Source organism: Silurus aristotelis (assembly GCF_946808225.1).
Source record: "Silurus aristotelis genome assembly, chromosome: 2".
NCBI lineage: Eukaryota > Metazoa > Chordata > Actinopteri > Siluriformes > Siluridae > Silurus > Silurus aristotelis.
The window spans coordinates 3,614,037-3,627,467 of record NC_139575.1 but is presented as its reverse complement, the minus strand read 5'-3'; the positions used below and the strand labels follow the sequence as shown (position 1 = coordinate 3,627,467).

The window sequence follows — 13,431 nt, the reverse complement described above, 5'->3', positions numbered from 1 at the left end:
GTGTGTGTGTGTGTGTGTGGTTTCACTCAGATTGTGTATAGTTGCATAACCCTGGCAGATTTTGTGCGACTGCAGGCTGCTCTTCTTACATGCTTTTGATCGAGAGAAGTAGCTGTGGTTGAAAAATTACATCCTGTTGTTTCTGTGTGTGTGTGTGTGTGTGTGTGTGTGTGTGAACTCTTATTGTCTCTCAGGTTACAGTTATGAACGTTTCGACGGCTCGGTGCGAAGAGAAGAGCGCAATTTGTCCATCAGAAACTTCAAAACCAAAGACATCTTCATCTTACTGCTCAGCACCAAAGCTGGTGGGTTTTATAGTGAAATGAGATCATCGCAGAATCACGGTCCGATTTACCCAGAATCCCGTGCGTGCGTGTGTGTGTGTGTGTGTGTGTGTGTGTGTGTGTGTGTGTAGGTGGGGTTGGTTTAAACCTGACGGAAGCCGACACCGTAATCTTCCTGGACAACGATTTTAACCCCCAGAACGACCTGCAGGCTTTGTCTCGATCTCACCGGATCGGCCAGACGAGGTAGTGCTGAGAAACGTCACCGTGTCTGACTCTGATCCAGAGCACTGACACTGGAGACTCCTTCCCTCAACCCTCCATACACACACCCCACCCACAACCCCCTCCTCATGAACACGCCTTCTGACCAATCAGAAACCAGCACCCGACAGCACTGTGGTACACATTAGATTCACTCTTTCATTTAGTCACATTCTTTTACCTCTTTCTTTCTTTCTTTCTTTCTTTCTTTCTTTCTTTCTTTCTTTCTTTCTTTCTTTCTTTCTTTCTTTCTTTCTTTCTTTCTTTCTTTCTTTCTTCTTTTTTGTTTGTTCTTTCCTACTTCATACTTTCTCATCTTTCTTTCTTTCTTTCTTTCTTTCTTTCTTTCTTTCTTTCTTTCTTTCTTTCTTTCTTTCTTTCTCATCATTTTTGTTTTTCTTTCTTTCTTTCTTTCTTTCTTTCTTTCTTTCTTTCTTTCTTTCTTTCTTTTTCTTTCTCATCATTTTTGTTTTTCTTTCTTTCTTTAAATTTTTCACTTCCTTTGTTTCTCTGTTCCTTTCTTTCTTTTTTCTTTATTCTTTCTCATTTTTTTCCCTCATAATTCTCTTGTCTTTCTTTCTGTCCAATCTTTTTTTCTCAATAATATTTTCAGTCATTCATTTTCTCTTTCTTTCCTTCTTATCTTTTTCATATTTTTTTTTCTTTTTTCATTCTTACTCATTGTCCTTTCTTCCGTTTGTTTTTTCTTTTGTTCGTCCTTCTTTCATACTTTTAAATCTTTTTTTATTCTATTTTTTTCTTTTACATAAACACATCCTTCTCGTTACTTTAGTTTCACTCTTCTGTGTTTATTTTGTGGTATAATTCCAGTTGTTACACCTGTAATATGTAGTATATTGAATAAAAAGACAATAAAGCATGTGATTAATGAGGAACACTTCAGGATGTGGTGCTGGAGGAAAGTAACTTTAGCATGGTTGCAGTAATGCTGCGTTTTTCCACCACCTCGTCACTGATTATTTCCCTACACACATTTAGATGTTTTTGACCCTCTGTTATGATGGACAGGCCAGTGAAAGTGATCAGGCTGTGTGGGAGGGACACGGTGGAGGAGATCATCTTATCTCGTGCTGCATCCAAACTCCGTCTCACCGACACTGTGATTGAGGAGGGACATTTCTCTCAGATGGACAACGCTAGTGATTTTGAGGTATAGTTATATCTTTCACCTCTATTTCCACTTCTACCTGTACCATCACCTTCATCACTCCACCACTCTACCTCCACCACTCCACCACTCTACCTCTACAACGCCACCACTCCACCTCTACCTCCACCACTACAACTCTACCATCACCACTCCAACTCTACCTCCACCACTACAACTCTACCTTCATCACTCCACCACTACAGCTCTACCTCTACCACTCCACCTCCATCACGCCACCTCTAAAACTCTACCTCCACGGCTGCTCATCAGGGACAAACGCACACCATTCACCTTCACTGTTGTTTTCTGTAAAGCTGCTTTGAGACAATGTCTGTTGTGAAAAGCGCTATACAAATAAACTTGACTTGACTTGACTTGACTCCATCACTCCACCACTACAACTCTACCTCCACCACTCCACCTCCATCACTCCACCTATACAACTCTACCTCCATCACTCCACCACTACAACTCTATCTCCACCACTCCACCTCCATCACTCCACCTCTACAACTCTACCTCCACCACTACAACTCTACCTCCATCACTCCACCTCTACAACTCTACCTCCATCACTCCACCACTACAACTCTACCTCCACCACTAAAACTCTATCTCCACCACTCCACCTCCATCACTCCACCTCTACAACTCTACCTCCATCACTCCACCACTACAACTCTACCGCTACCACTCCACCACTACAACTCCACCTCCATCACTCCACCTCCATCACTCCACCTCTACAACTCTACCTCCACCACTCCACCACTACAACTCCACCTCCATCACTCCACCTCTACAACTCTACCTCCATCACTCCACCACTACAACTCTACCGCTACCACTCCACCACTACAACTCTACTTCCATCACTCCACCTCCATCACTCCACCTCTACAACTCTACCTCCATCACTCCACCACTACAACTCTACCTCTACCACTCCACCACTACAACTCTACCATCACCACTCCAACTCTACCATCACCACTCCACCACTCCAACTCTACCTTCATCACTCCACCTCCATCACTCCACCACTCTACCTCTACAACGCCACCACTGCAACTCTACCTCCACCACTACAACTCTACCTTCATCACTCCACCACTACAACTCTACCTCCACCACTCCACCACTACAACTCTACCTCCACCATTACAAATCTACCTTCATCACTCCACCACTACAACTCTACCTTCATCACTCCACCACTACAACTCTACCTCCACCACTACAACTCTACCTCCACCACTACAACTCTACCTCCATCACTCCACCTCCATCACTCCACCACTCTACCTCTACAACGCCACCACTGCAACTCTGCCTCCACCACTCCACCTCTACCTTCACCACTACAACTCTACCTTCATCACTCCACCACTACAACTCTACCTTCATCACTCCACCATTACAACTCTACCTCCACCACTCCATCACTCCACCTCTATCACTCCACCACTACAACTCTACCTCCACCACTCCACCACTACAACTCTACCTCCACCACTCCACCACTACAACTCTACCTCCATCACTCCACCTCTACAACTCTACCTCCATCACTCCACCTCTACAACTCTACCTCCATCACTCCACCACTACAACTTTACCTCCACCACTCCACCACTACAACTCTACCTCTACCACTCCACCACTACAACTCTACCTCCACCACTCCACCACTACAACTCTACCTCCACCACTCCACCTCCACCACTCCACCTCTACAACACTACCTCCACCACTCCACCACTACAACTCTACCTCCACCACTACAACTCTACCTCCATCACTCCACCTCCACCACTACAACTCTACCTCCATTACTCCATCACTCCACCACTACAACACTACCTCCATCACTCCACCTCTACAACTTCACCTCCACCACTCCACCTCCACCACTACAACTCCACCTCCATCACTCTACCACTACAACATTACCTATATCACTTCACCTCTACGACTCTACCTCCATCACTATTTTCACCACATCAAACACCACCTTCATCACGACCTTCACCATTCTGGTTTTTAAGGGTTAGTGAACCAGGCTGTTACACTTCACTGCAGGTGATTGATGCAGTGGGAAAATGTCCCACATGAGGTTTTCAGTCCTGAATCTCGGAGTAAATAAAGTGACCAGAACGTCGGGATTAACATTTAATTTGTTTGCATTCAGTTTAAACCCGAAGCGTTATTTTCAGGTACAAATGTGTTTTGTTTTTTTTTCCAGGATTGTCTTCAGTCACATCTTAAAGTGAGTTTTTTATTATCTGAGTGTGTGTTTGTGCGGATAGTTGAAGGAAATCCTGTCGTTTGGAACAAGCAGGCTGCTGTCCACAGATGAGAGTTTTGTTTTGGACGTGGACTTGGAGGAGAGCCTTGGTCGGTCCGAAAATGGCAAGTGGCTGATTGAGGAGAAGGAGGAGGAGGAGGAGGAGAACATCACAGCTGCTGAGGATGAAGATGAGAACAGACCACGTAGGACACAGTAGTGCTTCTGACCAAGATCATTTCTGTACAGCTCTGTGATCTGGTCCATAGCGATTTTTCTCTTCCTCTCCAGATCAGATGTATTCCTTTGAGGGGATGGATTACTCCAAAGTTCCAAGCACCGAGGACAAGAATTGGATTGCATGCAGGTTGGTGGAGCAGTCAGCTGTCCAGGAAGACACTGAGACAGAAGGACACCATCTGCGCAGCAAAACCAGAGTGAGTCTCTTCAATTAAATCATTTTATTTAATTTATTTGTGCAAAAATTACAAAGTGCACTTAATAGGGCGGATAATAAGCACTTTTTTAAGTTCTCCCACTTGATGAGAGAGGCCTGTAATTTTCATCATAGGTACACTTCCACCATAATTTGCAAATCATTTCATTAAAAATCATTCAAAAATGTGATTTTCTGGGGGTTTTTTTTCTTTCTCATTTTGTCTCTCATAGTTGAAGTGTACCTATGATGAAAATTACAGGCCTCTCTCATCTTTTTAAGTGGGAGAACTTGCACAATTGGTGGCTGACTAAATACTTTTTTGCCATACTGTGTGTGTGTTTGTATGTGTATGTATGTGTGTGTGTGTGTGTGTGTGTGTGTGTATATATATATATATATATATATATATATATATATATATATATATATATATATATATATATATATATATATATATCTGCGTAACGGTACACAAAAGTCACAGTTTGGTTCAATTGTTTGTCTTTTTTTAATAAATTCCCCGTTTGGTTAAATAATATATAAAATTATATTTTATAAAAATAAAAAAGCATCCACAGTGACACTGCGCTTAACATAGTTAATTTTTAATCCCCTGCCATTGTTGTGTTTGTGTCCACGTTAAATAATAATTTATTACAATATTTGCCTTGTAGGCTTTATTCTCTGAAAGTTTACCCAGTACATCGCGAATAAAGAGGTGTCTGACTGAGTCCGAGCTGGAAGAGAGGCGTCGGAAGAAGGAGGAATCGTCTGCGAAGAGAGCCAGAGTGCTGGAAGAGAAGAAAAAGCAGCGTGAGGATCAAAAATACAAAAAGAAGTAAGAATCTGTTTAATGACGTGTTTCGGGTAAAACAACACAGCTGATGTTTGTTGTACACACTCTCTCTGTGTTTATATATACACACACACACACACACACATCTATATATACACACATGCACACTTCTCTTTCTACCTCTAGTGATTCCTAAACACGTCACGTGGCGAGGTTATAGGGTGCTGAGAGTGTTAAGAAGTTCTCCAGCGCAGTATTATAGCTTCAGATCTTCAGAATATGTGTTCTAACAACACGGCAACGTTATGAAAGCAGCGAGCGATTCTCACGTGAGGGTAAGCAGGAGTAGAGCATCTGGATGGATCAGGAGAGCAGAAAGGTTCAGGGTCTCTGGTATCTTATCAGGCGTGTATGGGTTGTAGGGTACACGGAGTTATGTGTGACCTCCACCACCTTCACCATTTGAACTTCACCACCATCAACACTCCACCTTCACCACTCTACCATCACCACTCTACCTTCACCACCATCACCACTCTACCTTCACCACTCTGCCTTCACCACCATCACCACTCTACCTTCACCACCTTCACCACCATCACCACTCTACCTTCACCACGTTCACGACTCTACCTTCACCACCATCACGACTCTACCGTTACCACCATCACCACTCTACCTTCACAACTCTACCTTCACCACCATCACCACTCTACCTTCACTATCACCACTCTACCTTCACCATCACCACTCTACCTTCACCACCTTCACCACTCCACCTTCACCACCATTACCACTCCACCTTCACCACCATCACCACTCTACCTTCACCACTCAAAAAAAAAAAAAAGGGAAATTTCACTGTGTGTGTGTGTGTGTGTGTGTGTCAGAATGGCCTGGTGGGAATCCTGTGGCTACAGATCATTGTGCCTGCCCTCTGCTGATTGTGAAGGTGAGGATGAGGATGTGGAAGTCGGAAACCTCATCAATGGGAACTTTACAGACACGGACGACACGGAGATTAGTTACGTCCTCGGCGACGTGACTCATCCTGAGGCTAAAAGCGAGGACGCCATCATCGTTCACTGTGTGGGTACGTTATCCAAAAAAAATAAATAAATAAACTACTAAAATGACTGGTATTGTCATAGCAACAATGAGCCATCAGCGGAAACCTGAACTGTAAGAGTATGAAATATTTAGTCCTCTCCGCAAGACAAAAACCTGTCTGGGAACAAAACACTCAAGGTCACGTGGGTGTAGGAATACGAGGGTCACGATTCTGCATGGACCGAAGTGCTCCACCTATTATTGACCACAATGCATTAAATAATATCATGTCATACTTCTTACCCACAGCAAGTTATCCTGGAGTTTTACCCTGGAGTTTTTGTTAGCATTTCTCTGTCTCAGAGTGTGTGTGTGTGTGTGTGTGTGTGTGTGTGTGTGTGTGTGTGTGTGTGTGTGTGTGTGTGTGTGTGTGTGTGTGTGTGTGTGTGTAGACGATTCTGGACACTGGGGACAAGGCGGATTGTTCACAGCTCTGGTTAGTCGATCGGATGAAGTGAAAAAACAGTACGAACTGGCCGGAGACATGGAAGGTGAGTAAATGTATTCGATCCACCAGCATGGGAAAAGTGTAGGAGTTCTCCAGATAAAACACATCCATGAATCCGTTACACATTGCAGATTTGGAGCTCGGGAGAGTGCTGATGTTTCCCATTGACGATAAGCAGTCCAGAGCGTGTGGGACAGACTACGTGAGTCATACATCTACCAGTTCCTGTTTTTCACTCTCTCTCATCAGTCTCGTTTTGTGTGTGTGTGATAAAAAACCGTAGCTAAACCCTAAACCAAAACGTTTATAAGACCAGGGTGGTATTAACGTGGAGTGATATAAGCCCCGCCCACCTCCTGCACAGGTAGGAATCTTTACATTTGTGGCGTTCGGCAGATGCCCGCATCAAGAGCGACTTACATTTATCTCATTCATACAACTGAGCAGGTATGGGGTTAAGGGCCCAGGAGTGGTAGCTTGGTGATCGCCAAAATACGATCCCAGCCTCTGTATGATTTCATAGAAATTTAATTCTTTTGAGAAATTTGAAACGAGTTTCAATAAAGATCTGCTTTCCATGGTTTGGAGTGGACGATCTCCTGCTATAGAGCTATTGAACACCATTTGGGGTGAATGTGAACGCTGATCAAACCCCAGACCTCCTCACCTTCTCACCTACATCATTTCCAGACTTTACTAATTTCCCCAAATTTGGTCCTGCATAAAACAAAACCACCTTTGTTCCCTTTAGTTACATATAAAAACCATGCCTCCTTCTTTAAATATGGCTCGTCTTCTCACCTCCAATCTTCTAATCCGTCATCATGTCACCGCAGCTGGCTCTGATCGTCTCCCAGAAGAGAGACAAAGACAACAACCTGTCAGGGATTCTCCTCAGCGCCCTGGACGAAGGGCTCATGATGATCTCCAGAGTGGCCAAGCAGAAGAAAGGTAAAGGTTCTCATATAATAAATCAAACCGGCATTATGTTAGAGTTCAAAAATAACAACGTGACAAAGTTTTTAGTGTCCCAGACCTGAAAGAAAATGTCTATGAATGAGACGTGTCCTATAGTCGTGTGCAAAAAGACATTCCGAAATCATGTTTATCGGGTCCTTCTATATTTTTGTTCTTATCCAGCAAGTGTCCACCTTCCACGAATCGGCCACGACACCAAAGGCTTCAACTGGTACGGCACTGAGAGACTGATACGCAAGCACTTAGCTTCCCGAGGCGTTTCTACCTTCATGTATCCTTTCATATGGATTTGTAAGACAAATGTGATATATATTATTTATGTATATAAATATATACACACACGCTGTGTAACTGTGTAAATATATATACACAGCGGTGTAACAGTACACACAATTCCCTGTTCGGGTTTCGTGGACGTCAGCAGTTTATGTTTTTAAAACTGTTCTAAATAAAATGCTTAAATAATATGTAAAATAATCTTTTATAAAAAAAAAAAAATCAAATAGAATAAATCAAATTAATACAGTTAACTTTGTTATATTGATTTAATTAAGTAATTGATTAAATTGGCACAAATTAAATTGGATGAATGGAAAAACTTTATTAAATTGTTTACATTTGTTCGATCCCATTTGGGTAATACAGGTGTGGGTGTGGGTGTGGGTGTGGGTGTGTGTGTGTGTGTGTGTGTGTGTGTGTGTGTGTGTGTGTGTGTGTTTGTTACATATAATATTTAATTATCTAAAGATATGTTCTACTTGACTGTTCTACTTGTTTCAGCATAACAAATTTCCGCATTTCCACACACAACAGTTGTTCATTTATTGATCAACACATGGGGAGGTGGTATCAAGCTCCACCCCTTTCTTGCTACCTTTATGCCTCCACCAGAACTCTACCATTTATCTAGCCAACTACTGCTTGTGTTCATCCTCAAATTCCATATTAGATACTACTTCAAGCGTGCAGACTCGCACTCCAGCTCTTCGTCGTCGTCTGGGAGCTCCCCGATCCCGTCTACCTCGCGTGACGCCTCAGGATTCTCTGCTCTCCCAGCACCCGTCTCTCCCGGCTCCTCGGGTTCTCTCGACCCTCCAGGTCCGTCAGGAGTGCAACCCAAAAGTTCTCGAGAAAGTTCTAGCTCATCAGGGCAGGGTGGAGAAGCTCCAGGTTTGCCCGAGTTCATGCGAGGGGTCCACGTGCACTTCTACAACATGGGGGCGACGGAGAGAAAGAAACTCGCACGCCACCTCATTGCATATCCTTGATTTTCATTGAGAAGAAGCGAAAAAATATTGCTCGCATTTTCTCTTCACAGGCGGAGTTTTCCGGTCTTTACGCGGCACGCAGACGTTTCACGCGTAGCTGCTTTCATTACAGCGGAACAGGTTTCAAACAGGCCGAGTGGCCTTTAGCACAGTTCCAGCTGTTAACGGAATATTTTGCTGTTATGTAACAACGTCCTTTGAAAAATATATGCGCGTCTCGTACAGACGGCTCAGACTCGTGCAGACGACTCAGCAAAACATGAGCCAATAACGTGATATGGAAAAAACAGACATTTTTTTACGATATCAAAGATGAAAGCTGGGTCCAGGCTGAGAGCAAACCGAGGGCGCAAACAGAAGTGTGGTGAAGTATTCGCTCAGTGGTTTAGATGACGTCTGATTAGAAGATTCTCTGGAGTGGGCAACCGAGACACACAAAAAAAGATTATCTACCATACTGCTTGATCAGATCTTTTCAAGGTAAGTGGTAGAGTAGTGGTTGAGAGATCAGATTTCTGATCGAGAGGTTGTGAGTTCAAATCCCAGTAATGCCAAAACTACCTCTGCTGGGCCCTTGAGCAAGGACCTTAATCTAAGTGAAAGTAGACAGGGGCAACCGGGTTGAGATCTCTAAATCCTGGTCAAAAGGTTATGAGTTCAAGTCCCAGCACTGCCAAGCTACCTGCTGGGCCCTTGAGCAAGGCCCCTAAAACTCACCGGCAAGGTTGTGTAAAATAAGATAGTTGTAAATCGCTCTTGATGATGGCGTCTGCCTTAAATGTAAAATCTTTTGGAAATCTTCTATCTAGGCAGCGATAAGAACCTTCTCTCTACACGTTACTCCTTAACCACGTTTGCACGTATGATGGAGATGAGGAGGACCTTATGAGCCGCATGGTTACTCACGTCGTGGCAGAGGTGGAAAATCCAGTTCATATACAGGTATGAAATTTTTATTCAAAAGTATTTTCATTTTCATTGCATTTTACAAGTAGAATACGAATCTGAACTGCTGCTTCTTTTAATATTAATTAATGTTCATATTTATTGACTGTAATAATTTTTTTTTATCAACACACAGTGCAATAAATAATTAACTACTGCATTAACCGGAGCAATAAGGCAACACCTTATTAAACCTGTTTGTGTTCGTTAACCAGCAAAACTCCACTTCCAGAGACCAGAGTTGAAACATTTTGGAGCATGTCCACCTTAAATATTTGCTTGTTTACATCAATTTTAATTCATTCGATCAACATTTCATCAACGAGCACCACTTAAAACAGTACATCCGTTTACTTGTACTATACGGGCAAAAGTTTGTGGACACCTGCCTATAGGACTGGTGTTGCGATATATAAAATATATATATATATATATATATATATATATATATATATATATATATATATATATATATATATATATATATATATTAAACATCCACTTCCACATTTAGTCCCAGTTTTGTCTTGTAATAGCCTTCACTCTCCTGGGAAGATGTTTCACTAGATTCTGGAGGGTTTTTGTGGAAATGTTCATTTAGCCAAAAGGTGGTCCTGATGTAGGTGAGGTGAGGAGGTCTGGGGTGCAGTCAGTGTTCCAGTTCATCCCAGAATAGAATGGAATTAAATAGAATAGAATAGAATGAAATAAAATAGAATGGGATGGAATAAAAGAGAATTGAATGGAATAAAATAGAATGGAATGGAAAAAGGCAGGTTGCAGATTTTCTTTATTTAATATTCCAGTAAATCTTTGGGTGCTGAAGAAGATTAGACTCAAAGTATAATATTAAAATTAAAGGGTGTCAATAATTATGAGAACAGGCTTGATCATATAAACAGTTATATACTGGTTTTTATTAATGTAAAGACATTTCCTCAGATTTTAGCATTAAAAATGCACTTATTTACTGATCTGGGGTGCCAATATTTATGCTGCAGGCATTGTTTGTGTTTGCTCTCTCTGCAGGACTTACAGGAAATGAGTCAGCAGTATCCTCAGGCCATCCTCGTGAAGAAGAAGTGGCTCGAGTCGTGTTTCGCCCACCAGAGAAAAGTCGCCGTTTCCAAGTTTCTCCACCGTTTCTGATCCGTTCCTCGTTCAGTTTTAGGAATGAGTTTTTACTCTAATGGAAAAGTTCAGCCGATACTTAAAAAAGCGTTCGATGTGTTTCAGGCAGGAGAAAATGAAATCAGATATATATTTATTTCTCTTTTTTCTTTTGGTTCATTTGATTCACACCTGAAGGTTAAAAAAAAGTTTTAAACACACACTATACAGCCAAACGTTTGTGGACACCTGACTGTCAGATTGGTACCTGCTTAGTTTTTGAAAGTTCAGACCCATTATGATGTCCCAGTGCACAAAGTGGTGGAGCTCTTGAACACCTGTGGGATGAATGTGAACGTTGACTGCACCCCAGGCCTCCTCACCTCACCTACATCACCACATGACTTTAATTGCACCCTTGTGGCTGAACAGACCTCCACGAAATCTATCGGAATGTCTTCCCAGAAGATTGGAGCACATCGTAAGAGCAAATGTAGACTGGGAAGATCATAAAGATACCAATCTTGTGCTCAGGTGTCCACAGACTTTTGGTTATATTGTCTATGCACTGTTTGTTTACAGGTTTTTAATAGCTTGTGGTTGTAATTGGTGTTTTCATTGTTGAATAAAAGCGAGAGTTGAAACCGACAAAAGGGAAAAACTGAGAGGCTCAAGAACTGTTTCTGTTGGAAGCCGTTATTTGTGTAGATACGAATCCAGGTTGTGGATCTGCAGATTGAAAATCCTCCTGTAATTGTGGTGTGTTTGTGTATTTTTCCATTCGACCTAAAACTAATATAGGTATTAAATATTAAGAGTCTCGTTTTCATTCTTAAAAAAAATTTGCAAGAACTCGACAATGCCTGAAGAAGTAAAAAAAAATAATTTAAGAAGAATAAAAAACACCAAAAGGCATTTCAGGATGTTTAGGGATCTCATCCCATTATTTGTTTTATCCCTCATAAGCAGCAGTGAGGAAAAAATAAACTCCCTGAGACTTCATGAGGAAGAAACCTTAAGAGGAACCAGACCAGCCCATTCCACATTAAATTAACCTCCACTATTACTGGAAGATGTTCCACTAGATTTTGTGTGGAGATTCATTCAGCCATAAGGGTGTTGGAAAGAAATCAGGTTCTGATGTAGGTGAGAAGGTGAGGAGGCCAGTGGTGCAGGAGATCTTCCAGTCCAACCCATTTAAAGCAGATCTTCATGCTGTTCAAGGAAAAAAAGAATTGCAAGCAATCCTGTGGTTTGTAGAAGAAGCACATAAAATTGGAAAAGTCAAATTCCCAATTTTTTTGTCCATATAGTGAATGAATTTCCAATATATTTACGATTCTTAAGTGGAACTACCACTGTTATCACGTGATTTTGTCGGCCGGAGAACATTCTAAGCACCAGTGAGTGGTTTCCAATTTATGAGGAGTCCATCGAACTTCAGCCTTCCAACCTGATTGAGGGTCTGTGCCTTGCATATCAATACAAGGTGAAAAACTTGTGCAAACGAGGCTACAGATGCAGAACATCAAAGTTACAGATGTTACAGTAAAAGTGATTGATTTTTTTGCACAAAATGAAACTCATGTTTAAACTCCTGTAGGACATTCTCTCTCTCTTTCTCTCTCTCTCTCTTTCTCTCTCTCTCTCTCTCATTCTCTTGTTCTTTCTCTCAGCTGCTGCTGTTCCACGTCTCATTCGTGCGCTGATGCTGCTGCTTTTCTTTAACCTCTTTTTTCCTTCTGACTCGAACTTTAAACTCGAACTGTTGCAGCCTCAGCGTCCTCAAACCGTGTCTCTCTATCGTTCAAACTCGCTGCTTCTGCATTTTTCTGTCCTACTTTTGGGTTGTTGCAGTTTCCGGAACTAGAGATCTGAGATCTTCAAGAGTTTGTTAGGTGTTACAGCAGCACACACAGTGGAACAGCTACAAACCATGGAGTTAAAATGCTCACAACACACAAAACTTACACAAACCACTGCAGAAGTATTAGGAAGTAATAACAGGAAATGATGAAGTATCTAAGGAATAATAATGTAATAATAACTGAGTGATCGTGGTTAATAATGAGTAGTAAAGGTGTAATAAGAGGTAATGATGAGTAATAAAAGGGTAATAATGTGAAATAAGTTATGAGTTGTTAAAAAGTAATTACTACTAATAAGTAATGGTAGTTATGGGTAGTTAAAGGGGTAATAACGCATAATAATGAGTAGTTAAAGAGTAATAATGAGTTATAGTTACTGATGGGTAATAAGTAGTTTAGGAGTAATGAGTAAAGGTGGAATAATGTGTAGTAAAGGTGTAATAAGTGGTAATGACGAGTAATA

The 13,431-nt window shown here is 41.8% G+C and overlaps 1 protein-coding gene across 1 annotated transcript in view; it reads left to right on the top strand.

Annotated features, from left to right (window-relative positions):
• The window catches only part of chd1l (chromodomain helicase DNA binding protein 1-like), a 33,375-nt gene extending 21,614 nt beyond the window's left edge, over positions 1–11,761 (top strand). Inside the window, exons 12-25 of the mRNA XM_083562693.1 lie at positions 195–305; positions 416–530; positions 1,578–1,719; positions 4,029–4,212; positions 4,298–4,443; positions 5,120–5,283; positions 6,132–6,334; positions 6,744–6,842; positions 6,931–7,001; positions 7,636–7,750; positions 7,940–8,048; positions 8,727–9,035; positions 9,906–9,987; positions 11,020–11,761. Of these exons, the coding sequence (XP_083418819.1) occupies positions 195–305; positions 416–530; positions 1,578–1,719; positions 4,029–4,212; positions 4,298–4,443; positions 5,120–5,283; positions 6,132–6,334; positions 6,744–6,842; positions 6,931–7,001; positions 7,636–7,750; positions 7,940–8,048; positions 8,727–9,035; positions 9,906–9,987; positions 11,020–11,139 (1,970 nt within the window). The 3' untranslated portion in view covers positions 11,140–11,761. The remainder of the gene's footprint in view (positions 1–194; positions 306–415; positions 531–1,577; positions 1,720–4,028; positions 4,213–4,297; positions 4,444–5,119; positions 5,284–6,131; positions 6,335–6,743; positions 6,843–6,930; positions 7,002–7,635; positions 7,751–7,939; positions 8,049–8,726; positions 9,036–9,905; positions 9,988–11,019) is intronic.
• The last annotated feature ends 1,670 nt before the right edge of the window (positions 11,762–13,431 follow it).